The sequence below is a fragment of the Piliocolobus tephrosceles genome, chromosome 4, assembly GCF_002776525.5.
Source record: "Piliocolobus tephrosceles isolate RC106 chromosome 4, ASM277652v3, whole genome shotgun sequence".
NCBI classification, from domain to species: domain Eukaryota; kingdom Metazoa; phylum Chordata; class Mammalia; order Primates; family Cercopithecidae; genus Piliocolobus; species Piliocolobus tephrosceles.
The window spans coordinates 143,460,291-143,487,877 of NC_045437.1; the positions used below are offsets into that span (position 1 = coordinate 143,460,291).

At 39.2% G+C, this 27,587-nt stretch overlaps 1 protein-coding gene across 3 annotated transcripts in view; it reads right to left on the reverse strand.

The window, feature by feature from the left end:
• Nucleotides 1–27,587, reverse strand: part of STK32A (serine/threonine kinase 32A) — a 156,086-nt gene that overhangs the window by 109,348 nt on the left and 19,151 nt on the right. For 2 of the 3 annotated variants that reach the window (XM_023227003.2, XM_023227006.1), the window contains exons 3-4: nt 7,522–7,577; nt 6,303–6,454 (exon numbers count right to left, since the gene is read on the reverse strand). In XM_023227003.2, coding sequence (XP_023082771.1) covers nt 6,303–6,454; nt 7,522–7,577 — 208 coding nt within the window. Of the gene's footprint in view, nt 1–6,302; nt 6,455–7,521; nt 7,578–27,587 lie in introns of those variants that run through there. The other variant, XM_023227005.1, reaches the window with a different exon arrangement.

Here is a 27,587-nt window from a genome sequence, read left to right on the forward strand (position 1 = left end):
ATGCTTTTTCTGCATCTATAGAGATGATCATGTGATTTTTTAAAAAAATTCTGTTTATGTGGTGTATCACATTTATTGACTTGTGTATGTTAAGCCATTCCTGCATCCCTGGTACAAAACCCACTTGATCATGGTGGATTATCTTTTTTATATGCTGTTGGATTCAGTTAACTAGTATTTTGTTAAGGATTTCAGCATCTATGTTCATCAGGGATATCGACCTGTAGTTTTCTTTTCAGGTTATGTTCTTTCCTGGTTTTGGTATTAGGGTGATGCTGGCTTCATAGGATGAATTACAGAGGTTTCCTTAGTGTCAAAAGAATTGGTACCAATTCTTTTTTGAATGTCTGATAGAATTCTGCTGTGAATCCATCTGGTCCTGGGCATTTTTGCTGGTAATTTTTAAACTACCATGTCAGTCTTGCTGCTTGTTATTGATCTGTTCAGGGTATCTAATTCTTCCTGATTTAAGCTAGGAGAGTTGTATTTTTCTAGGAATTTATCCATATCTTCTAGGTTTTCTAGTTTATGTGCATAAAGGTGTTCATAGTAGCCTTGAATGATCTTTTGTATTTCAGTGGTGACAGTTGTAATATCTCCTGTTTCATTTCTTAGTGAGGTTATTTGGATTTTCTCTCTTGTTTTCTTGGTTAATCTTGCCAATGGTCGATCAATTTTATTTATCTTTTTAAAGAACCATCTTTTTATTTTATTTAACTTTTGTATTTTTTTATGTGTCAATTTCATTTAGTTCTGCTCTGATCTTGGTTATTTCCTTTCTTCTGCTGGGTTTGGGTTTGGTTTATTCTTACTTCTTTAGTTCCTTGAGGTGTGACATTTGAGTGTCAGTTTGTGCTCTTTCAGTCTTTTCAATGTGGGCATTTAGGGCTATAAACTTTGCTCTTAGCACTGCCTTTGCTGTATCCCAGAGGTTTTGATAGGTTGTGTCATTATTGTCATTCAGTTCGAAGAATTTTTAAATTTTCATCTTGATTTTGTTTTTGACCCAATGCTATTCAGGAGCAGGTTATTTAATTTCCATATATTCGCATGGTTTTGAAGTTTCCTTTTGGAGTTGATTTCCAGTTTTATTCCATTGTGGTCTGACAGAATGCTTGATATAATTTCAATTTTCTTAAATTTATTGTGGCTCATTTTATGGCCTATCATATGGTCTCTCTTGGAGAAACTTCCATGCTCTGTTGAATAGAATGTGTATTCTGCAGTTGTTGGGTGAAATACTCTGTATATATTTGTTAAGTCCATTTGTTCCAAGGTATAGTTTGAATCCATTATATCTTTGTTGACTTTCTGTCTTGATGACTTGTCTACTGCTGTCACTGGATTATTGAAATCCCCTACTATTATTGTGTTGCTATCTATCTTATTTCTTAGGTCTATTAGTAATTGTTTTCTAAATTTGGGAGCTCCAGTGTCAGGTGCTTATATGTTTAGGATTGTGATATTTTCCTGTTGAACAAGGCCTTTTACCATTATATAATGTCCCTCTTTGTCTCTCTTTTAATTGCTGTTGCTTTAAAGTTTGTTTTGTCTGATATAAGAATAGCTACCCCTCCTTGCTTTTGGCGTCCATTTGCATGAAATGCCTTTCCCCACCCCTTTACTTTATGTTTATGTGAGTACGTGCATACTAGGTGAGTCTCCTGAAGCCAGCACATAGTAGGTTGGTGAGTTCTTATCCATTCTGTGATTCTGTATCTTTTAAGTGGAGCATTTAGGCCATTTACATTCAATGTTAGTATTGAAATGTGAGGTACCATTGCATTTATCAGGGTCTTTGTTGCCTGTGTACTTTTGAGAGGTGACCACGTGCTAGCACCCCTCGCTCTCTGCACCTGCTCGACCTCTGCGTCCACTCTGGTGGCGCTTGAGGAGCCCTTCAGTCAGTTACTGCACTGTGGGAGCCCCTCTCTGGGCTGGCTGAGGCCAGAGCCAGCTCCCTCTGCTTGGGGGGAGGTGTGGAGGGAGAGGCGCGGACAAGAACTGGGGCTGTGCATGGCACTCACGGGCCAGCGTGAGTTCCGGGTGGGCACAGGCTCAGTGGGCCCCACACTTGGAGCAGCCGGCTGGCACTGCCAGCCCCGGCAGTGAGGGGCTTAGCACCCGGGCTGGCAGCTGTGGAGGGTGCACCAGGTTTCCCAGGACTGCTGGCCTGCAGACGCTGCACTCAAATTCTCACTGGGCCTCAGCCGCCTCCCCACAGGGCAGGGCTCAGGACCTGCAACCCGCCATGCCCGAGCCTCCATCCTGCCATGGGCTCCTGCATGACCTGAGTCTCCCCAACGAGCACTGCCCTCTGCTTCATGGTGCCTGGTCCCATCAACTGCCCAAGGGCTGAGGAGTGTGGGCGCATGGTGCAGGACTGGCAGGCAGCTCTACCTGTGGCCCCGGTGCCAGATCCATTAGGTGAAGCCAGTTGGGCTCCTGAGTCTAGTGGGGACTTGGAGAACCTTTATGTCTAGCTGGAGGATTGTAAATGCACCAATTAGCACTCTTTGTCTAGCTCAAGGTTTGTAAATGCACCAGTCAGTACTCTGTATCTAGCTAATCTAGTGGGAATTTGGAGAACTTTTCTGTCTTGCCCTCTGTGTCTAGCTAAAGGATTGTAAATGCATCAATCAGCACCCTGTCAAACGGACTAATCAGCTCTTTATAAAATGGGCCAATCAGCTCTCTGTAAAAGGGACCAATCAGCAGCATGTGGGTGGGATCAGATAAGGGAATAAAAGCAGGCTGCCTGAGCCAACAGTGGCAACCTGGTTGGGTCCCCTTCCACACTGTGGAAGCTTTGTTCTTTCACTCTTTACAATAAATCTTGCTGCTGCTCACTCTTTGTGTCTACGCCACCTTTTTGAGCTGTAACACTCACTGCAAAGGTCTGCAGCTTCACTCCTGAGGCCAGCGAGACCACGAAACCACCTGGAAGAATGAACAACTCCAGATGCGCTGCCTTTAAGAGCTGTAACACTCACTGTGAAGGTCTGCAGCTTCACTCCTGAAGTCAGCGAGACCACGAACCCACCAGAAGGAAGAAGACAGTGTGCATAAGCAAAGATATTTTTGCAGTGAATTACCCAGATGTTCTTTGTGCTTCTTGTATTTGGATGTCTAGATTTCTAGCAAGGCCGGGGAAGTTTTCCTCAATTATTCCCTCAAATATGTCTTCCAAGCTTTTAAAATTCTCTTCTTCCTCAGGGACACCGATAATTCTCAGGTTTGGTCATTTAACATAATCTCAGGCTTCTTGGGGGTTTTGTTTGTATTTTCTTATTCTTTTTTCTTTGTCTTTGTTTGATTGTGTTAATTTGAAGACATTGTCTTCGAGCTCTGAATTTCTTTCTTCTACTTGTCCAATTCTATTGCTGAGACGTTCCAGAGCATTTTGCATTTCTAACAGTGTGTCTAAAGTTTCCTGAATTTATTATGGTTTTTTCTTTTTTTTTTTTAATTTTCTTTTTTTATTTTTTTCCTTTTTTTAAAATTATTATTATACTTTAAGTTCTAGGGTACATGTGTATAACGTGCAGGTTTGTTGCATATGTATACTTGTGCCATATTGGTGTGCTGCACCCATCAACTCGTCAGCACCCATCAACTCGTCAATTACATCAGGTGTAACTCCCAGCGCAATCCCTCCCCCCTCCCCCCTCCCCATGATAGGCCCCGGTGTGTGATGTTCCCCTTCCCGAGTCCAAGTGATCTCATTGTTCAGTTCCCACCTATGAGTGAGAACATGCAGTGTTTGGTTTTCTGTTCTTGTGATAGTTTGCTAAGAATGATGGTTTCCAGCTGCATCCATGTCCCTACAAAGGACACAAACTCATCCTTTTTTATGGCTGCATAGTATTCCATGGTGTATATGTGCCACATTTTCTTAATCCAGTCTGTCACTGATGGACATTTGGGTTGATTCCAAGTCTTTGCTATTGTGAATAGTGCTGCAATAAACATACGTGTGCATGTGTCTTTATAGCAGCATGATTTATGATCCTTTGGGTATATACCCAGTAATGGGATGGCTGGGTCTATGCTACATCTAGTTCTAGATCCTTCAGGAATCACCATACTGTTTTCCATAATGGTTGAACTAGTTTACAATCCCACCAACAGTGTAAAAGTGTTCCTATTTCTCCACATCCTCTCCAGCACCTGTTGTTTCCTGACTTTTTAATGACTGCCATTCTAACTGGTGTGAGATGGTATCTCATTGTGGTTTTGATTTGCATTTCTCTGATGGCCAGTGATGATGAGCATTTTTTCATGTGTCTGTTGGCTGTATTAATGTCTTCTTTTGAGAAATGTCTGTTCGTATCCTTTGCCTACTTTTTGATGGGGTTGTTTGTTTTTTTCTTGTAAATGTTTTTTCTTTAAGCTATCTATTTACTTGAATATTTCTCCCTTCACTTCTTGTATTGTATTTTGGATTCCCTTGCATTGAGCTTTGCCTTTCTCTGGCCCCTCCCTGATTAGCTTAATGATTAACCTCCTGAATTCTTTTTCAGGTAAATCAGGAATTTCTTCTTGGTTTGGATCCATTGCTGATGAACTAGTGTGAGTTTTTTTGGCCATCGAGTGCCTTGTTTTGTCATATTACCAGGGTTGGTTTTCTGGTTCCTTCTCACTTAGATAGGCTCTTTCAGAGGGAAGGTCTTGTTCAGATTCTTTTGTCCCACGGGGTGTTCCTCTGATGTAGTACTCTCCTCCTTTTTCTATGGATATGGTTTCCTGTGAGCTGAATTGCAGTGATCGTTGTCTCTGGTACTGGAAGTTGTGTGCACAGAGTCCTGTGATGTGAACCGTCTGTGACTCTCTCAGCTGTGGATACCAGTGCCTATTCTGTTCTAGGTGGCAGGGAGTGCAGTGGACTCTGTAAGGGTTCTTAGCTTTGGTTAATATTCTATGTTTGTGCTGATTGTCCTCCTGCCAGGGGGTGGCGCTTTTCCAGAGAGCATCAGCTGTGGTATTACGGGGAGAAAATGGCAGTGGGCAGGGCCCTAGAACTCCCAAGATATATGCCTTTTGTCTTCTGATACCAGAGTGAGTAGGGAAGGACCATCAGGTAGGGGCAGGGCTAGGTGTCTCTGAACTCAGACTTCCTTGGATGGGCCTTGCTGTTGCTGTGGGGGATGGGGCTGGGATTCCCAGCTCACTGGAGTTGTGTGCCTAGGAGGATTATGGCTGTCTCTGCGGATTGTCAGGGCTGGTCTCACTCCCACTGTGTTCCCCCCACCCCCCCCCACCCTCCACCCCACCACCACCGGTCCCACCCCACTACACACACACACAGCTGCCAGGTTGTTTCCAAGCAGAGAAGCAATACCGGCAACCTGCCCCAGGCTACCGACCTCCCCACTGCAAAAGAAAAGGGCTTGGTTTATCCCCTGCCTGTGGAGTCTGCACACTGGATTTGTGCCCTCCCCAGAGTCCTGGCCAGGTGCTTTCTCACCCTGTTCAAACTGTTACAAAGTTCAGCTAGAGATTTGCTTCTCCCTATGGAATTTTACCCCCCTCTCCTCTCCCACTGGATCCCTGTGGTGCCAGGCAGGAATGGCCTGCTTGGGGACCCAGCAATCTCCCAGGGCCTTTCTGTGGCTTCCTCTCCCCGTGTATTTCACTAGGCTCTTCAGATTGACTCAGCTCCAGGTACAGTTGGAAACTTCTCCAGCAAACAGACCTTCAGCTTCTCCAGTAGGGATGTGTGTTTGGGAAAGGAGGGTCTCCCTTCCCCACTTCCGCAGTTGGGGCACTCACAGTTTTGGAGGAGTCTCCTGGGTCCTGCAGGAGCAGTCCGTTTCCTTCAGAGGCTCTGTGGGTCCTCTCCATCGTGTGGGATTTGACCTAGGTTTCACCTAGGACCTCATTGTACACTCATTAACGTACTAAATCATACACCCACCAGCACCATGACAGTTCCAGGAACATTCATATTTGGTGTAAAAATAGGTGGCACCACAGTTCCAAGAAATCTCCATCTTTTTTCAGGGATCTTCATGAATGTTTCACCCCTTGGTTAAAGAAACCCATATGGCAGCAGCCTCAAACCCCCTTACATGACACTACCGGAGTCCACCCATGCTGCCCTCTCTTGAATGTGTACTTTTCACTTTGCAATAAATCTCTGTACTTTCACTGTTTTCCAACTCATCCTTGAACTCTTTCTTGCAATTATGTCAAGAGCCTGGATACCAGCCAGGCCTGAGGTCCCAGAGGCATTTGGGGACCTTCCCTAGCACACCAATATCAGGAATGTCTCTATTCAGAGGCTCAGTAAAATTACTCACCACAAATTAACCAGGAAAGGGTGCTCCAGACCCTGCATGATCTGGAGTTCCTTGAAGACATTTCTCACTTCATTGCGCTCCACACACTTTTGTTTATTCATATACTTCATTGCGTACATCTTCTTGGTATCATTCTTCTGTACAATGCAGACCTAATGGTGAAAACCCGAGTGAGTGAGTGATTAGGTAGATAGTGGATCATGGTGATGAGAGACAGAACAAGACATGTTATTTTCTGTGGCTTGGATCCTTAACATTTGCAAATTACACAATGCTAAAAGTTCCCACTTAGCTCTAATTTTGGATTAAAAATTTCATTTTCTTTTCTATGCACCAGTTCAATTCTTGGATCTCTTTTTTCTCAAACAATTTTGCCTGGTTTTGCTTTTTGGGTTCTTAAGACAGCATTTTGGTGAAAATAGCTGCCTCCATGTCAGGAATATTCCAATAACAAGTAACATCCTTAATCCTGCTTTAAGTGACTGAAATAGACATGACTAAACTGTCAAGCTGAATAATACTGTGCAAAGAATTCCTGTTTACAACCATAGATGATATAACCAAAAAGGACTTTAAGGACTGGAAAAACACTAAATATAATGTCCATGTTTTTGAAATTTCTTTAGAGGTCTATATAATACCTGATAAAGTAAACAGAAAATGATTTTAAAATGCAAGTTTAATATGAAATATTATTCTCTTAAAGTATGTCTCCATTGAGAAACTAGTAATCAGGGTTTGAATACAGAAGTTTCTTGCAAAAAAAATTAGACTGAATATGTATATTTCTTAAGATAAAAACATTATACAAATGAGGAAACAAATTGAAATCAGGTGGCTTCTTTCCCATATGAAAATAATGAACTCTTCCATAAACGAGATAACTATTGCTGGGTGTACAGCTGGTAGAATCAAAAATGATTCTGAAATCTTCATCTCCTTTAGGGTAGAGAGAAAAGTCTTAAAGTTTACTGAGAGTAAACAGATTTGAGTTTAATGAGATTATTCTAGAGAACAGTGTACGTTCATTATGTAGCTGCCTGTCACGCACTTTTCTTAAACTGTGGTGATAATTTTATAAAAATCCATTACAAAAACATTTTCACTTAATTATCTTTCCTTGTGGTCCCAGCAACTCAATAATATGAACATTTCTGGACCCTCTGTTCCCTAGGCTACATAACCTTGCTGGTGCTTAATCATTTCAATTTGTTCTCACCTTCCCAAAACTGCCTTTCCCAATGGCTCGCAAAATTTCAAAGTGGTCAAAGTTGACTGTAAAACAACAAAAAAGAAGAATATCATGAGTAATTACCAATTTCTCTTTAGTAGCTAATAAATAACCTGATCTCAGACTACCTTAAAATGCCAATCTAATCATCCAATAAACATCTATTGAACACTTATTATGTATTAATCATAGTGCTTAGTGCTGGGAATACAATAATAATAGAGTAAAAATAGAATCTCTGCCTTTATGGAGTCTGTAGTCAAGTAAGGGCCCTATAAAGACAGAGACTCTTATAGACTAAATAGTCACAAAAATAAATGGAAAATTCAAGCTCCCGCTGCAAGTTAAGAAGAGAGGTCATGGGACTCTAAGAACATATCACAGAGAATTTGACATAGGCAGCAAGGTAAGGAGACACATCTCTGAGCACAGAATGACTTCAGAAAGATCTGCTCCCAGGTGCATCATATGTATGACTTTACCGAGGATCAGCACTTTAAAATGTTCTCCTTGCCTCTTTTCTTACTACAACCACTCTTTTGTATCCAAGTAATTTCAATTTTCCCAAGTAGGAACGATTACACCTCTAAGTGTGTAGCCTGAACGAATCTCCAAAGTGCAGACTTGTAACAGATTAGAATGGATATGTGTGCAGAAGTCCACTGAATTTTGCTTTGAAGTAGAGTCGATCCTCCACGTCTGAAATTTTAAAATTTCAGTCCCTAGAAGAAGGAATAGTTGATTAGTTTATAGGTTTTTTGAGTCACTGCTTGTGAAATTTATAATGATGAGAAGAACAAATCATAGATTCTCCTGTGCAGGTGACAATCTTTGGTTTCTTGTCTTGATAACTGAGAAAATGTTTGACTCTGTTTCCTGGTTTGTGACATAAGGATTTAGATGAATTAAATTCCAAATAAGGGATTTTAAGAGTTTTTTCAGAAAATATTGTGAAACGCTAAATGGTATAATTTGTCTCTTTAAAAGACCTAGTTTGTCTCTATTACCCGGAATAATTAGATAATCTCCTTCTGAAGGAAAAAGTTTGGCTACAGTGCCTCTCAAAGTCTGTCCAAGATATCTGAGAGTCAAACATTTTAATGATGTGGTTTAGTCATCACTTCTTCTTCTCAACTCCAAATTCCCTTTCTATTATAAAACCCACTGGATCATGTGAGGCAGATGTATATTACAAATAATCCCGTACTTGGACTCAAAATAATGAAGAGACCAGAGATAAATGACAGACTCTTCAAGGCTCCATTTTCTCATGAGAAAAAAATTGGACTGACTCTCCTAGATCAAAAGAAAACACCTTGTACTAAGAAAGCACTACTAAACCTGTTTACGTACCTAACATAGTTACTCAAGGGAATGACTTTTCTTCTCAAACTCCTTGAATTCTGAGTTTATTTCATCCACTATAGCATAAGCTCAATGAGGATGGAGATGATATGTCCTTTTGCTCACCCTGGTTCCCCTGCCACCTCAGAAAATTCTTGGCTTAAGTAGTTGAAGCATAACTCTTTGCAGTTCTCACATAGCCAGGTCTTAGCAAATAGATCAAACTAAGCTATAAGAATACATAAGAACTCCCAAAAAATTAGTTCTTATAAATATGGATAGTGTGAACATTTGGATTCTCTAAAGCAGTGTTTTTGAACTGTGAGTCAAAACCCATTAATGAGTTATGAAATAAATGTAGCAATAATAAGAGGTACTAAAAATTTAATTAAATAGAAAATACCAGAAATGCCTCAAATGTAGTAAGCATAGTACTGCTTCTGAAACTGTTGCTTCCATTTCATATACTTGAGTAGACATATATATACAATCCTGGCTTCATTTATTATGTCATGATATATTTTTTGGCATATGTTTTACCTTGGGTTGTGGTCAGAATAATTTTAAAAACACTTCTGTAAGTTTTCTCTTGAGTTTCATACTGAAATAACCAAAGCAATGATTTTCTTACATCCATTACATGAATCTGAGTTGTGTGTTATTTACCACAAAAGTGTTAAAAAAAAAAAAAAAAGCTGACCAGAATTTATTTGCAAGTTCAAGATTTTATCTTGAGCAAATCCAATAACTCACAGTGATTTCTCCACTACCAGTCTAGCCTACAATGCCATGATGACATTTTGAATCTCTAAGATTACAGCAGGTACCTAGAAAGCATGAAGTTCCAGCTTGATATTAATCCATTTCATGAACCACCTTCTTTCATAAACCATTTTAACCTTACCGCAAATGATGCAGGATTACATGTCAGGATCCTGGTAAATTTATACTAGCAAAACTGCTTTGACTAAATGTGACCTCCCAAATGTCACTTCTCAGAAAAGGGACAAGCCTAAAATCTTAGAGCAATTTATCTCATTTATGCCTTTATCAAAGAAAAACACAGCCTCTAGTCTAGTGCCATACTGTCTAAAGTCACTTCCTTGTATAAAAATACAACCTAATGAGAAAGCCAATGATAGATTAAAAGTGACTATAAGAGCTGGATGCAGTAACTCGCACCTGCAATCATAGCACTTTGGGAGGCCAAGGCAGGAGCATTGTTTGAGTCTAGGAGTTTGAGACTAGCTTGGGCAACATAGTGAGGTCCTATCTCTACAAAAAATAAAAAATTTGCTAGGCATGGTGATGCACATCTGTAGTCCCAGCTACTCAGAAATTGAGGGAGGAGGAACTTGAATCTAAGAGGCTGAGGCTGCAGTTATCTGTGATTGCACCACTGCACACCAGCCTGGGCAACAGAGTGAGATCCTTTCTCAAAAAATAAAAATAAAAAATGTGAATGGAAGAGACTCTCTTATTCAATCCTGACAGTCCCTTCTTAAATGTTCAACAACAGAATCACTAGTTAGTAGGAAGACTAACTTGAAAATGCAACTAAACCTCGTAAATTTGGACGAAATCAGAGAGAGAGAGAGAGAGATGAAGTCAGAATTGTGGATTATTTTGTCAACAGAAATCTAACAGTACTATAAACATATAGGATTTGCCTAAGGGGAATGTGGAATAGTGTACTCACTATGTTCTTAAACCCTTGGTCAATATGAACAGTAAATGCCAAATTGGACTTGCAATCTGTTTTTGTGTGGTCTATGTGCTAAGAATGGTTTTTGAATTTGTATAGGATTACTTTTGAAAACCAATGGATATGCAATAGAGAATGTATATAAACCCACAATATTTACTAGCTGGCTCTTTACAGAAAAGTCTGATGACCGCTGAGATTAAGAGCACAGTCCCTGAAGACAGACAACCTGAATTCAAATCTCAGCTCCAAGAATAAATAGCCATGTAAACTTGGAAATTTACATCTATGCTTCCCTTTCTGCATCTATAAAATGAGGATGAAAATAATGTATACTTCACAAGGTTTATAAGAAGATGAAATGGGTCATGTGCATAGAACATTGCCTGGAACCAACTACTTTTACTAGCAGTGCTATTACTTCTGAAAGAGTATCATAGCTCCCAGCAAACACCACCTTAAGCTGCCATGGTAGCACCTGGGTATTATCAGGCAATATGGAGGTAAATGGAATCAACATCATTTCAACACACTTGGAGTTTTCGTAGTCTATGGTGTGGTGTCCTTGCAGTGTTTTCTCTAACCTCTAAAGCAAGGTTAACCTTAGTGATGTTTACTTCTTGGGTCTTGTCCTTGTATCATGTTCCAAAACTTTCATTCTGGTTCATGGAGCTCTGAATGTTAAGAAGACAGAAAGGCTGTCTGGAGACACTGGGTCTTTGTGGGGCCTTGAAGGTAGTGGTTTAGTGTGGGCAAAGGCAGAACCTGGTTCTCACTCATACTGACAGGGCTGGGCTGGGCAGGGTATGTGGCCTGCAAGGAAACAGGCAAAGGAGATGTAACTTTTTTTTTCTTTTTTATTATACTTTAAGTTCTAGGGTACATGTGCACAATGTGCAGGTTTGTTACATATGTATACATGTGCCATGTTGGTGTGCTGCACCCATTAACTTGTCATTTACATTAGGTGTATCTCCTAATGCTATCCCTCCCCCGTCCCCCCACCCCACAACAGGCCCCAGTGTGTGATGTTCCCCTTCCTGTGTCCAAGTGTTCTCACTGTTCAGTTCCCACCTGTGAGTGAGAACATGCGGTGTTTGGTTTTCTGTTCCTGCGATAGTTTGCTGAGAATGATGGTTTCCAACTGCATCCATGTCCCTACAAAGGACACGAACTCATCCTTTTTTATGGCTGCATAGTATTCCATGGTGTATATGTGCCACATTTTCTTAATCCAGTCTGTCACTGATGGACATTTGGGTTGATTCCAAGTCTTTGCTATTGTGAATAGTGCTGCAATAAACATACGTGTGCATGTGTCTTTATAGCAGCATGATTTATGATCCTTTGGGTATATACCCAGTAATGAGATGGCTGGGTCAAATGGTATTTCTAGTTCTAGATCCTTGAGGAATCACCACACTGACTTCCACAAAGGTTGAACTAGTTTGCAGTCCCACCAACAATGTAAAAGTGTTCCTATTTTCTCCACATCCTCTCCAGCACCTGTTGTTTCCTGACTTTTTAATGATCGCCATTCTAACTGGTGTGAGATGGTATCTCATTGTGGTTTTGATTTGCATTTCTCTGATGGCTAGTGATGATGAGCACTTTTTCATGTGTCTGTTGGCTGCATAAATGTCTTCTTTTTAGAAGTATCTGTTCATATCCTTTGCCCACTTTTTAGTGGAGTTGTTTTTTTCTTGTAAATTTGTTTGAGTTCTTTGTAGGTTCTGGATATTAGCCCTTTGTCAGATGAGTAGATTGCAAAAATTTTCTCCTATTCTGTAGGTTGCCTGTTCACTCTGCTGGTAGTTTCTTTTGCTGTGCAGTAGCTCTTTAGTTTAATTCGATCCCATTTGTCAATTTTGGCTTTTGTTGCCATTGCTTTTGGTGTTTTAGACATGAAGTCAAGGAAATGTAACTTTGAGGCCTTCCTTATGTGCCTCAGAGTCCTGCTTTGCACAGGTCTTTTCATCCCAGCCTTCGCAGCCATTGTATCTGTATGGTACCCTAAAGGTTGCCTGGAGGTATATCATGTTAACAGACAAAGTTGAATGCACCTTAATGTTGTGATAATTACTTGGAATATTAAAAAAATATATCTAAAAGTACTTATTTCGGAGTTTTTCTTTTGGGTGGGTACCTGTTCCTTCACTAATCAACCAGGCACGGACATTCTATATGCATAAGGCATCTGTTTATGAGGGTGGTCAGTACATGTTTCATTTTTATGTCACTTTCTATGTTCACATCCGTATAGTGTATACAGTTAAAGGTACTCAGGCTCATAGAGGTGAAATACTTTGTTATGGTTATAACTAGTATAGTGACATATTAATGTTGAGGTTAGATTTTAAAAACAAAAAGTAAGGCAAAGCCTTTTTTAGTCAAAACTACACATAAAAATCCTTAGAAACATACCTTCTTGAAAACCAAGAAAGTTTTCCAAAAAGTCCAACAGACAATTCTATCTCCTTTGTGTGAGTACCCAATAAGGCTCATAAACTGCATCTAGAAACTATTATTTGGGAAAAAATAGTTTAAACACTAAAATCACACTTTTCTCATTAGCAGGTTTATATTTATTATAGTCACATGGAAAGTTAAGACCAATTATGCAGATAACTGGTCGAATGTTTTTGCAAAGCCATACCCAATATTTGAGTGGAGGAGCGGGTAAAATCAACTCACTTGAGTCTGCCTAGTTGTACTCAGGTAAATTCAATATCTACCTTTCTCATTCTGGACCCAGGCTCTTAACCACTATTTTTATAGCAGTCATTTTAATGTTATTCTTATTGTGTAACATACCTACCCATCCCAAAGGTAGAATCAGAGGAAACAAGATGGGATTTCTTCCTATCTCCTGTTAGAATTATATGTTGCATCAAGGTTTCCAAGTCTTTCCCTTAGCATAAACCATGCTGATTCTGAAAGCCAGTGAAGATACTTTTTATTTCCTTTGATTTATTTAACTTACCATCTTCTCAGTCTCAAGCAATGTTAAAGGAAATAAAAAAGGAAACCCTTTTTAGAGTCTGTTATAACACCCTGATGCTTGGAATTTCAGAGAAGACCCTTGTAGAAAGTAAGGCAGGAAACCCTTTGTTTTTTCTATTTTTGAGGTAAAAATCTTTGTAAAAGATTTTATTTTTTCTAAAAATTGATTTCAGCTTGAGCAAGCACCAAATCATGAACATAAATGAGTCTACTGAGAACAGCACACCTTGCTGTTTATGTAAATCTTTCTACTGATGAAGAAACAAGGACACCAGCTGTGAACCTTAGACTAGTTACTCAGTCTTTCAAATCACAATGTCCCTGTCTGTAAAATGGAGCTAATTAAGTCTAACTCAGGTGACTTTGAAGATGAGACATTATAAACCAGAAGCAAAATGTCTGGTCCACTGGAAACTAAAAATTACAATTTTTTTTTAAATACAACAATTATTCAATGAAAACTAAGCTATCTTCCCCTTCCAAGTTTTCAGTTTCAGTTCCATGAAGCAACCATTATTAACAACTCCTTGTGTATCCTTTAAGAGATTCTCTCTGCATATATGTACTCCTTCCTAAAGGCAATAGCAACGTACTATCATTCCTATGGGAGCATACATTGTTAAACCCTTTCTATATAACGCATTGCCTCTGTCCATTCATACCATCACATATAGATCTAATTATTTTTAAGTAGCTAATTTGTATTTTATTGTGTAAATGTACCATAAAATATTTAACTTATTGATGGATTTTGAAAAATGGTTTAATTATCTTTGATTGTTGAGTGTGATGGCTCATGTCTGTAATCTCAGAACTTTGAGAGGCTGAGGTGGGTGGATGACCTGAGGTCAGGAGTTCAAGACCACCCTGTCTAACATGGTGAAACCCAGTCTCTACTAAAAATACAAAAATTAGATGGGTGTGGTGGCATGCGTCTATAATCCCAGCTACTCAGGAGGCTGAGGCAGGAGAATCCCTTGAACCCAGGAGGCGGACATTGCAGTGAGCCGAGATCGTGTCATTGCACTCCAGCCTGGGTGACAGAGCAAGACACCATCGAAAAAAAAAAATTATCTATGATTACCAAAACTACGTTGAGCATTCTTGATGGGCTTCTGTGTCTATGTTTATAAGCAAAGTTGATAAATGTGCAAATGCTGGGCAAAGAATATGTTAATTTTCTAATTTTACAGATATTATCAACTGGCTCTTCAGAGATGTTGCATCAAATCTCCTTGATGTCAAAAACATATAAGAATAACTTTTTGTCCACCACCATGCCAACACTACTACATTAACTGTTCTTCATCTGACAAGTGAAAAAGATTGAATTATTGATTTACTTTATTTCTTTAATGCTGAGTGAAGCTGCATATATTTATATGTGTATTTTTTCAGCAAACTGCCTTTTTATATGCTTTGCATATCTTTAATGAGTTATTAGATTTTTTGATATGTAAGCACACTTAAAAATGGTGAGTCAATGAACTCTGTTTAACATATCTCAGGAGTATTTTTTCTAGGTTGTCCATTTGGCTTTTGATTTTAAAGCCTTTTAAAGCCAGGCTCAGTGGTTCATACCTATAATTCTAGCACTTTGAGTGGCGGAGGCAGGAGAATCACTTGAGTCCAGGAGTTCGAGACCAGCCTGAGCAACACAGGGAGACTCCGTTTCAACAACAACAAAAAATTAAACATTAGCCAAGTGTAGTGATGCATGCCTGTGGTCCCAGCTACTTGGGAGGCTGAGATGGGAGGATCACAGGAGCCCTTAAGCCTGGGAAGTCAAGGCTGCAGTAAGCTATGATCACACCACTGCACCCCAGCCTGGGCAACAGAGACCCTGTCTCAAATTTTTTTTCAGTAATGTAGTTTTAAATTTTATGTAGTTAAATGTATTAATCTTTTCTTGTTTGTCTCTCTGGGTTTGTGTTTTTCATAGGCTTTTTTAAACTTCAAGATTGTTAAAATTATGTCTTTATATTTAAAACCAATTGCTTTTGACACGCATTTTTGCTGTCATTGCTCCTGCTTTTGTTTTTGAAATCTGTTTCAAGCATACAACCTTAGATTAAATTACATAATTGATATTCAATAGATAGAATTAAAAGGTTTCCAAATTCCAAAGTTCCCAAAAAGTCATTCTGCTACTACTTAAATTAAAAGTTAAAACAACTGAGTATCTCCCTGTATGCAGTCATGCTAATGTGATTATTGAGTGTATGCTTTTAAGGTGCTTTGCAAGAATCTCCTCTTACAGTAGGTCCTCCATATCTTGGTTATGCGGTTATTTGGTAAATATTTCACATATACAACACATTAAATTCCAGTGCACTATACAGCCCCAGTTGATAGCAAATTAAACCAATGCAGTCTGAATAAGTTCAAGATAAGATAAATTCCAAGATAAAACCAAAATAAGATAAATTTCCTGGAGAGGAGGAAAAAAAAATCAAGTAAGAGTCTTGCATGCCTTTTTTGGCATGTTAATTTGCTATACAAATTTGCTGCTTAAACATGACACTCCTCAGTGCTGTGATTCTCTAAAATCAAAGTCAATTTGACATGGAAACAGTTACAGTTTTGTTGCCCACATGTCTAGCTTCTGCTCTCCAGTCTAGAGAGGATTTCATTTTTCTCTCTCAGTATAGATGAAAGTCCTAAGTGCAGTAAAGGCTTTCCAAGATATTACTCACTGAACTCAGTCTGTGTTCACTGACAACAACACACAATTACTGACTGCTTACTAAGTAACAGCCATTGTGCTAGGTGCTGGGAGAAAGAAGCCCAAGGTTGCCTGCCTTCAGGGGGCCTACAATCCAGTGGAACAACAGAAAAATTCACAGTAGCTAATATCTAACATTTATGTAAGGAATACCCATCATTATTCTAAATATGTTACGTATATTATCCTAATTTTGCGCCAATTCTGAAACAGTATTACTTTTATTACCATGTTTTTAGGTGAACAAACTGCAACCCAGAGAAATTAAGTACCTTTCTCAAGGCCATAAAGTAGGTGAGTGGCAGAGTGGTAGAGTCCCACTCAAGTGGACTCCACAGCTGCCCTCCAACACTGTTCTCTACTGCATTCTATTAAACACACATAGTCAATCGTGCACAAGAAAGTAGAATAAGCAGCACAGAGTTGGGTCAAGACCTGACTCACAACAATGTCCATATTTCTGCTTCTCCTCTTCTTATGCAGGATCTTTCATTATTCGCAGACCCTCTCTCACAACTCAGATCCCATCAACCACTTGCTGTCACTGTATCTGTCACTCATCATTTCTCACATCCCTAGCCAGATGCCTTGGTCTAGGATTGGAACTGTGACTCAGGCCATTCCAATCGTTTTCACTCTGGATCTTCTGATCTGGAAATGCATACTCCCCCTCTGTCATAAGCTTCCAGAACATGAGAACAGAACCGGCTTAACGTAGAGAAAAAAGATCAGCACATCCAACAGGATAAAGCTGACATTTGGAATAAAGTAGAATCACAACATAAAGGGCTAATGCTGATGGTATTAATGTGCCTGGCTCTATATTCATATAGATCCTATTTTGGTTACTCTGCAGGCATCCCCAATATCCTTCTGATAATTTAATTTTTAACATTTTTTTTTTTTAGCAAAATAGATTCAAGTTCCGAGTAATATAAGTGGTGCTGCTGTAGGGAGATCTATAATGGGAGAATGTAGCAGGAAAAGAACCTAGTCCAGGGAAATCCAGCAAAGCATCCTAGAGGAGATGATTATAACCTCAGAAGAATGTTGCAAGGACTTGATGTTCTATTCTTTCCTACAGATTTTCTTCATTTGTCTCTGCATTGGATTATCAGGAAGGTAACTTCTCAGGAAAAGAGATGAAACATAAATAAACAACTGCAATATAAAGTAGTGTATATGTATTGAGAGCCACATAAATGGTCCTGCCGTGATTCTCAAATGTGTCCACCCATCAAAATCACACAAATATATGTTTTTAAATTCAGATTCATTGGCCTTATCTGAATCAGATTCTCTGGAGGCTGGACCTGGGAATCTATTTTCAAAGATCCCTTGAGAATTTTGTTAAAGCCTGCCTAGAACTAATCTGCAGGTGTTTATAGGAGTTCTAAGGTGGGAGAAATCTCTTCCTACTTTAGAAAATAAAAAATCTTCAGGGATGGGCAGCATTTTAACTGTGCCTTGCAGAATGGGTTGGAGTTCCAAAAGTAGCCAGGCAGAGGATGGCAGGGAGGATGCATTTAAAGTGACCCAAATCCTGAGGTGAAGAAGCTCTCAGTAGATAAGTATTTACATAAATGTTGACTCAATCAATTTCTTAGATCTCCCGTCCACCTTGCCTCTATCCTTATGTGTTTGAACCAATATAATAAGTGTCTGTAAATGATTAATGATAGAACTTCTGCTACCTGCACTGTGCCACATCTTAGGTCAGAGTTAATAATTATATTATCATCTATTAAGTAGCATATATAATGTATAGGCACTATCCAAATACCTTAATATACATTATCTTATTTACTTTTTGCCAAAACAGCATGAGGTGGTAATATTATTATTGCTACTTTATAGATACGTTACATAAACCCAGAAAAGTTAAATTACCCAGTGTCAGAGTAATCTGACTTTGTGTGGCTCCAAGTTCCATGATTTTAATATTGTGATGAGTCCTAAAAGTTTCCAAATACATTATGGTGACTATGAGCATGAAACTCTGGCTTTGGGTGTGTCTGTACTACTTACTAGTTATGAACTTTAATTATTTACCCTCTGTGAGTTTCAATTTCTTCTTTCAATTTTGACCAGATACAATATACCTTCTAAGGTTATAAGGAGGACTAGGTAAAATAAGCCATATCAAAGGTGCTTATCAACCATTTTTGGCAGAGAATAGGAACTCAATAATGTATTATTATTACTGCTATTTATGTTATTGCTATTATTACCAGATGAATTGCCTTTGTATCAGCCCAGAATGCAGATTTTTTTTTTTTTTTTTGAAATGGAGTTTTGCTCTTGTTGCCCAGACTGGCATGCAAGAGCATGGCATGATCTCAGCTCACCACAACCACCGCCTCCCAGGTTCAAGTGATTCTCCTGCCTCAGCCTCCCGAGTAGCTGGGATTACAGACATGCACCACCAAGCCTGGCTAATTTTGTATTTTTAGGAGAGACAGGGTTTCTCCATGTTGGTCAGGCTGGTCTTGAACTCCTGACCTCAGGTGATCTGCCCACCTTGGCCCCCCAAAGTTCTGGGATTACACGTGTGAGCCACCACGCCCAGCCAACGTTGCCTCTCTTGCCAAAACATTAAGCAAAATAATGTTAGGACTTCACACAGGACCAACAGTGCCAAGAATATAGACTCCATGAAGGCAGACACTAGGTGTGTCTTGTTCATCACTATATCCACACATCACCTAAAACCATTTTGGACATATCATAGTAGGTGCATAATTGACCTTTTAAATTAAGGTACAAAGGAATGAGGTATCATCATTAAAGTTCTACAGAAAAAAGATGGCTTTGGAGGAAAATTGTTATGTTTTCCTTTATGTTGATTTCTTAGCACATCATCATTTGTAATATGTACCTTCTAAGAAAAGTCTCACCAACATGTTATTATCAAAGGACTTCTTAATGAGCTAGTCAGTGAAGTCCTCATTTGAATGTTGTTCTAATATTACAGCTTCAGATTTCTCTGCAGACATTGGATTTACATCTTAAAAGCCTCATGCATTTACTTACTCACTCTTTGAGCTCAAAGCATTAAGAACTGCTCTTGAGATTGTGGACTCCATCTGCTTCACAACCACCAACTCTCCTAAGTGAGGGCATGGATGAAAACTCTGTAGCAACTGAAGGATAATTAATAGTGGGAGTCAGAGGGTATTTGCTTTGTCAGGGCTGCATGATCTTTGAACAGAAGTAAATGTATCTCACTATGGCAACAAAAAGGTGCTGACATTAAATTACAGTCTGCCATATACCTGGTCAGAATAGAGATAGAATCAGTCCCTCTTCTAAGTTCTGCTGGCACTTTACCCATTTTTAAGAAGGAACACTGCATGATTTGCCAAGGAAGGGTGAAAAAGGACAAATTGTAAGCACTGGTTAAAAAGAGAGCTCTTCTGCTGGATTTTACAATTCTCCATGAATGAGATGAACGTTTTGTCTGTCATGCTGCATTCTCAAATACAGTCAGTTACAAAGAAAGGCTTACTTACTCCCCTTTTAAGACAGTCACACCAAGAAAATAAAGAAGCTGAAGTCACTTCCCTAGGAGCCACAGCTTTGCTGGCAAGTCAAACCAACAAACATTCATTGAGTATTTGTGTACCCAGGACTTTCCTAGGCACTGATGGAAAAACATAAGAAGCTTGGGACTCAGTCCCAGGACACTTACCCTCCCCAAGCAGAGTAGGAAAACTGAGTGTGACTCATTTAGCAGTCTGACAAAACAAAACCTGAATAATCAAATGTCCTTTGTTTCATTTTTGTAATTTTATTTTATTTTGTAATAGTCTATGTACCTTTGGAATCCATTCTCTCATCTTTCTGAAATTAGATGAATATGAATAAGTATATAGATAGACAAATAAGTAAACAAATAATGAAACCAATCAAGTGTTACACTTTGTTTTTTTTGTTTTGTTTTGTTTTGTTTTTTTGAGATGGAGTCTCGCTCTGTCGCCCGGGCTGGAGTGCAGTGGCCGGATCTCAGCTCACTGCAAGCTCCGCCTCCCGGGTTTATGCCATTCTCCTGCCTCAGCCTCCGGAGTAGCTGGGACTACAGGCGCCCGCCACCTCGCCCGGCTAGTTTTTTTGTATTTTTTAGTAGAGACGGGGTTTCACTGTGTTAGCCAGGATGGTCTTGATCTCCTGACCTCGTGATCCGCCCGTCTTAGCCTCCCAAAGTGCTGGGATTACAGGCTTGAGCCACCGCACCCGGCCTCAAGTGTTACACTTTGTATGATGTACAAAAGAGGCACTATGGACCTTCAGAGATGGGAGAGAATGGTGAGGCATGCCAATTTTGCCTCTCAGATTTTAACAAAGATTGAATGCTTTGATGAAAGATAAAAATGATTCAAATCAGACAGACTTGCAGTGGAATCCTAGCTCTAACACTTATAAGATATTTGAAATTAGGAAATTTGTCTGACTTTTCTGAGTTTCAATTTCTTGTTTACAATGAGGAGTATACATATATACATATATAATGCTATCAGTATAAAAAATAGAGCAAAGTAGAAGAAAACCAAAACCATCTAAAGATAACCACGATTCATATTTTGCTCTATTTCAGTCTTTTTCATGTTCTTATTTTTTCAAGTTTTGTATCTACAACTATCTATATCTTTATATAGCTTAAAGAATCAAATAGTTCTAAAAGATTTGTTATTTTTTAAAAAGGAGAAAATGGCAGTCCTATGATCTACTTACCCCACTTCTAATCTCTCCCAGCCAAGAAGCAACCACTTTTACCTCTCTTTAGCTATGCATTGGGTGATCTCCACCATGTCCCTAAAGAGTATAATTTTATTGTTCTTTCTTTTTCATTTTAGGCATTAGTTATTGAATATTCAAGTTGGTAGATGAAGATTTAGCTCACATTCTTGCTCCTTTGGTTTTATCCCAATATGCCTCCATCTTTCCAATGCAGTTGTATCTGGCATAATAATTTTAATTAGATCAATATTCAGTATTTTCATTATTATGAATACATAAATGGTAGGCTCAACTGAGTTGTAGTACACTACGATTAGTTTTCTTTACTTGCACAATTTTTGGCTTTCCCTGGAATTAGTAATAGTCTTGTTTACACATGTTGACTTTTCTTCGTCTCCTTCCTAATCCAATCCCAAACTCTTCTCCAGTTATCTAGTTCCCTTTCATCATGCTCAGGTGCATTAGTCACATTTTTGTCTTCCTGAAAATGTCTCTCCTCAGACATAATCCAGTCTGGACTGTTTATCTCTCTTCCTGCACAGCTGTCTTCCCGGGATTCCCTTCACCATCACCCTGGGGATTTCCTTCATGCCTCTTTAAGGATAGATTCCTGGCTCTTGCATGCAGTGCCCACTCCTTTCTTGTTTCAGTGAAGCACATTTTACAACAGTTTTGTAAGAAGGATTGCATGGGAGATACATTTTTTGAAATATCATATATCCATGAAAATATTTTTATTGTATTCATACTTGACTAATAGTTTGGCTGACTATTGAATTCTAGGTTGGAAATTGTTTCCTTCAAAATTTGAAGGCATTGCTCTCATTTTCTACCTTTTCACACATTGCTGTTGAGAAGGCTGGAGTTATTTTGATGCCTGATCCTTTGGATGTAACAGTTTTCTTCTCTAGAAACTTCTAGTCATATATACTTGTGTTGGATGTTTTGAAATTTTATGATTTATTCATTGTGCTGGGCATTTAACAGGCTCATTTAATCTGAAAACTTACATTCTTCAGTTCTGTACTCTTTTTCTTAAAATATGTAATAATTATTGCCCCCTTCCATTTTCTCTTTCTCTTTTTCTATACTTATTCTTTAGAAACTAGAACTCCTCACCTGGCCTTTAAATGTTCTTATATTTACCCTTATTTTATATCTTTGTTTGCTCATTATTCTGGAAATTTTCTTTAAATGTATCTTCTAAATCTTCTTCAGATTTTTCCATTCATGCTGTAATTTTTTTCCCAAAGCAAATTTTTGCTCTCTGAAAGCTATTTTCTTGGTATCTATTTTGTTTGTTTGTTTTTTGTTTTTGTCTGGTTGTCTGTTTTTTCGTTGTCATAGCTTTCTCCTACCTCTCTTATACTTTTTGCTAATGTTTTCCCTGTTCATTTGTTTTAGTCTTTATCAGTCATATTAGAGGGTTTTCCCAAAAGCCTGAGAATCCTTGGTTGTCTGCTCATATTTAAGTGTGGAGACCAAACCCCTGTTTGGACATTCTGAGTATGTGGTTCTTGCCAGCAATATGCTTCTATAGTGTTGCTTCTAGCTATGGCCTGGATGTTGAATCAGAAAATCTCTAATGTTGATAACTTTACATCTTTCTTCTTGGATTCATCAACATCTCCAGAAAATATTCTATTGTTCTCTTTACTGGAGGGTGAGTCCCTGGCTGCCAGTATTATCAGAGCCAAGTGGGAAGAGAAGGCTGGGTGCCCCAGTATCCAGTATGCATTTATCTACCCGATCCCTCCATTTTCAGCAAGGCATCTTCTACACTCAACTTCCCCATTAATAAAACTTCTTCTTCAAAGGATAAACTATAGTACGGAGTGGAGAATATTTTTTTCTTTTTCCAAATTGGTAGAAGGGATATGACTAGTTTTTAAATAGATATCCAAACAATCTCACTTATTTTAGCTCTTACCCTTAACCTCTAGCTCTAGAGGCACATGACAGTGCCAATTCCTAAGTCTTTGGAGGATTCTATGGTGTGGATCTGGTTGTTTCTCAGCTTTCCTTTCTGGAAGTTTAGGACTCAGTTATGTTGCTTCTAGTTCTCTGTCTCCTTTCCAGTTTCTGCAAGGTTGATAGTGAAACTCTTCTGCCTGTCTCTTCATCCTTGTGGTTTTAAATCTTAAGACAAATCTCTACCTGTCATATAAGGAAGATCTTCAGAAAGGAATGGACGTAGAAGAATGTGTTCTATTCAGCATCTTTCCCTAGAAGTCTTGTTTTTTGTTTGTTTGTTTCTTTGTTTTTCTGATCTGTAAAATAGGTATAATGATACCTACCTTACAGGAATGTGGTAGGTATTAAATGAGATAACATATATTAAAAACATATCTAGAGTATAGTAGGCACTCAATAAATGGGGGTTATTTTTGTTCTTTGAAGGATAACTAACTATAGGAGCCAGAGGTACCCATCCCTTTATCATTCATTGGCTTTGTGACCTTTACTAGTGTTTAAAAAAAATCATTTTTAGACATATATTCTCACTCAAATAAGGGGATCATAATAGTTTTCTTGTTTATATCTCAGGATTATCTTAGGAGTCAAACTAGTAAGAGGATGAGCAAATATGGTGAAGTGTAAGGCTCACTCTCCTTGAGCTTTGGAGGCAGACGGAAATGGGGTGAGGATTCTTCTTCCTAGTTGTGTAAACCAGGACAGGTTTTCTCACTTGCTGAGTCTCGGTATCTGCTCTTTAATGTGGCTGACCATTTCTTCACCATTTGTGATGAAAATAAAATGAGATAACCTAAGAAAAGTACCACATTTCGAGACCTACTCTTGTAAAGCATTGGTCACTCTCATTTAACCTCGCAAATGCCTCTCGAGTTTTCTCTCTGATTCAGTGGTTTTTAAAATTGAGGGTCCCCTATAAATGTATCCCAAGACAACTATGAATTGCTGAAGATGAGCACAAGCACATTCTTAAGCCTGGGGGGATAGCATGGACTCCTTTGGGGAATACATGTTTTTTCCAAAGAGAAAAAGTAATTCAAATACACAAAATAAACTTTGTATACAATTTTCAGGGTTCCTCATAATCCTACTTTTGAATTCCATATTAAGAATTAGATTTATCTTAAATAAAAGATGCTATGCTCTAAACCAAAATCCTAACATAAAACGCTAAGCATAAGCCTCCTTCAGTGTTAGATATCAGTTCTAAATTTCTTTTTGAAGAATTAATATGTCAGTATGTTCAATTGGTTGCCTTCTACTTTTAAACTTAACTTCCTCCTAAAGCAACCTTTTTTGATTACCTACCCCACCCTGACTCATTCTGATCACCTACTCCACCATAAGTCATTCCGCTTACCAGCTACCTGCTCTGCCCTGACTCCCACCAAACCACTCACCCCCGTCATTCTCTTTAAATTAGCCAATCAGAATTAGTTTAGCCTGTGCTGTCTAACCCTAGCCAATAGGGGAAGACACAGCAGCAGGGGCCACGTGCATCGGGGATAAGAACCCCTTCCCCTCCCTTGTCCAAGTGTGCGCTCACCATTGTTCCATCTCTAAGGATGCACTCTTCTCTATAGAAGTATCTTGCCTTGCTGAGAATTAAAAAGAAAATTTTATATCCGAGTGCTGTTCCTTTTATGGCACTAAAACTTTATATATAACCATTAGGGGCTCTTCTGGGATTACATTTCCCTCCGGGGGCGGTCTCTGGTTCTCTCTCCTGAGGAGGTGCACCCGGTTCCCTTGTGGCGGCCTCAGGGGTGAGAAATCAAGACCCAGCCAGCGCGAGGAATAACCCGAGCTCTCAGCAAGGCAGAAAAAAAAAAGAAACTGGCCAGCAGTCTAGCTTAAAGGATCCTCACATACTGCCGCAATGACTCTATGCACAGACCAAGGAAGGAGAAGCCGCAGGAGCAGGTGAAGTATTTCCTTGGTGTTCAAGTTCTGGAGGGCTAAATGTGTGTGTGTGCATGAATGATCACAAACGATCCTGCTTGTGGTGGTGTTTGTGTGGATGGTAAGAAGTCCTACTGCTGGACGGAGTGAGTGGGTCCTCTCTGCCGTTTGTAGCTGCCTCATATGGCTTAGGGCATATCCTGCTGTGGGCTCTCCAACACTAAGAGAGGCCTGATTCTGCTTGGGGGGAGTGGCCAGAGAGGACAGCACGAGTGGGAAGTGTGCAAAGGACCTTCAGAGGGGGAAAGGGGGGAAACAGGTCCACCTCCCAGGACGAGCAAGGCAAGATATCCCCTGGTTTGAGGGGTTGAGCCTTCCAGAACAGGCAAGACACCCCTTGGTTTGAGGGGTTGAGCCTTCCAGGTCAGGCAAGGCGAGACACCCCCTGGTTTGAGGGGTTGAGCCTTCCACTAATTTCAAGGGTTGAACCTCACACAACCGCCCCCACCTTTCTTATTGAGGGAAGAAAGAGTAGCTCCACTCCCACCAGTCCCTCCCTAGGGAAAGCGGAAGGAGAGGGGAGAACAGCAGCATAAGCAGCTTGCAGAGGCAAGGAAAGACCAGCAGAGAGAGATAGACAGAGAGAGAGATAGACAGAGAGAGAGACAGAGAGACAGGAGAGACAGACTCACACAGGAGAGAGAGACACAAAGAGGAGAGAGAGAAACAGAGGAGAAAGAGAGAGGAGAGAGAAAGATGAGAGAGAGAGAGACAGGAGACAGAGAGGAGAGACGGGAGAGAGATACAGAGAGGAGAGACTGGAGAGAGAGACAGCAAGGAGGGAGATAGAGACAGAGAGGGGAGAGAGAGAAAGAGAGAGACAGAGACAGAGGAGAAAGACAGGAGAGAGAAACAGGAGAGAGACAGAGAAGAGAGGCAGACAGAGGGAGGCAGAGCTACAAAGAGGGAGTCAGAAGAGAGAGAGAGGGAAGGAGAGAGAAGTAGTAAAGAAAAAACAGTGTATCCGATTCCTTTAAAAGCCAGGGTAAATTTAAAACCTATAATTGATCATTGAAGGTCTTCTTGGTGACCCTATAAAACTCCAATACCACCATGTTGTAAGTGTAAATAAGGGAATAGCCTGAAAACACTGAGGCCACTGACAACCAGTAGCCTTCCTATGAAAAATTCTTAACCCAGTAACCCACAGATGGCCCAAACACATTCAATCTATAGCGGCAACTGCTTTGCTAACAGAAGGGGGTAGAAAAGTAACTTGTAGAGGAAACCTCATTGTCAGCACACCTCACCAGTTCAGAACTATCCTAAGTCCAAAAAAAAAAAAAAGAAGTGAAAAGGTAGCTTACTAACTCAAAATTCTTCAAGTATGGGGCTATTCTGTTAGAAAAAGATGATTTAACATTAACCACTGAAAATTCCCTTAACCCAGCAGGTTTCCTAACAGGGGATCTACATCTTAATTACCATACAAGGTCTGACCAGACCTAGGAGGAACTCCCTTCAGGACAGGAGGATAGATGGTTCCTCCCACGTGATTGAGGGAAAAAGACACAATGGGTGTTCAGGAATTGATGAGGAAACACAGAAGCAGAGTTAGGAAAACTGCCTAATAATTGGTCTGCTCAAACGTGAGAGCTATTTGCACTCAGCCAAGCCTTAAAGTACTTATGGAATAATAAAAAAAAATCCATCTATAGTAATTCTAAGTTAATTTTGACTAAACAAGGAATTATTAATAGCAAAGAATAATTGAAATCCTAAACTTAGAAGGTTTTCAACAAAATTAAAGTTTGCTAAAAGTTAACAGTGTAACATGTATTATCCTAACTTCTAATCTTGTGGCCTTAGGCAGTCTAGTCCACAGACATGAAGGAAGTTCGCTTTGGAGAAGAATGGTTATGTTAAAAAAAAAAAAGGAAAACAAAGAATTTATGTAAAAAGAATGTTATACAGTCAATTCTTGTCCTAAAATAAATTAGTTGTTTAAAGAAAGGGATGTTTGCAACAAGTCAGAAAGTTGAGGCATGTCAAAGAATTGTCTGTGAAAGTTGTGAAGGAAAAAACAAGTTATAAAAGGGAATTTATGCAAGAAATGTTGTAGAATTTAAAAGTAATTAAGCCTCCTGAATGTAAAGCTATTGAAGAAACAGTTTATGTGCAAGGTGTATAGGAAAGTAAAATATACCTTTTGTAAAAGGATTATAAGGAGGCATAAGAATGTGGATTTTTACCTACATTAAAAGGTTAAAAATAAATATTTTGTTTTAAAAGTTTAAGCAAGTTTTGAAATGTTTATTGTAAAGGAAATTCTGTGTGTAAACATATTGGCTAAAGTTTAAGGGGTATCATCCAGTTTTTCTGTGAACTGGACATTAAAATAAAGGCACAACAGATTTTTCTTAAAATACTAACCTGCTCTTTAACAAAAATTATAAAAGGTTAAAAAGAGTCTATAAAAACCTTACCTTATGTCAGACATTAAAAATTGGATAAATATGTCTAGAAGGTTTTATTAAAATTCAGTTTAACATTAATAACATGCTAATAAAAAGGTGAAATTTAGCTTATGTGGTATAAAAATCATACAGGAAGCATTGTTAAATATAAAATGGTGTTTGGCCTTCCTTGGTCTAAAAATTAATA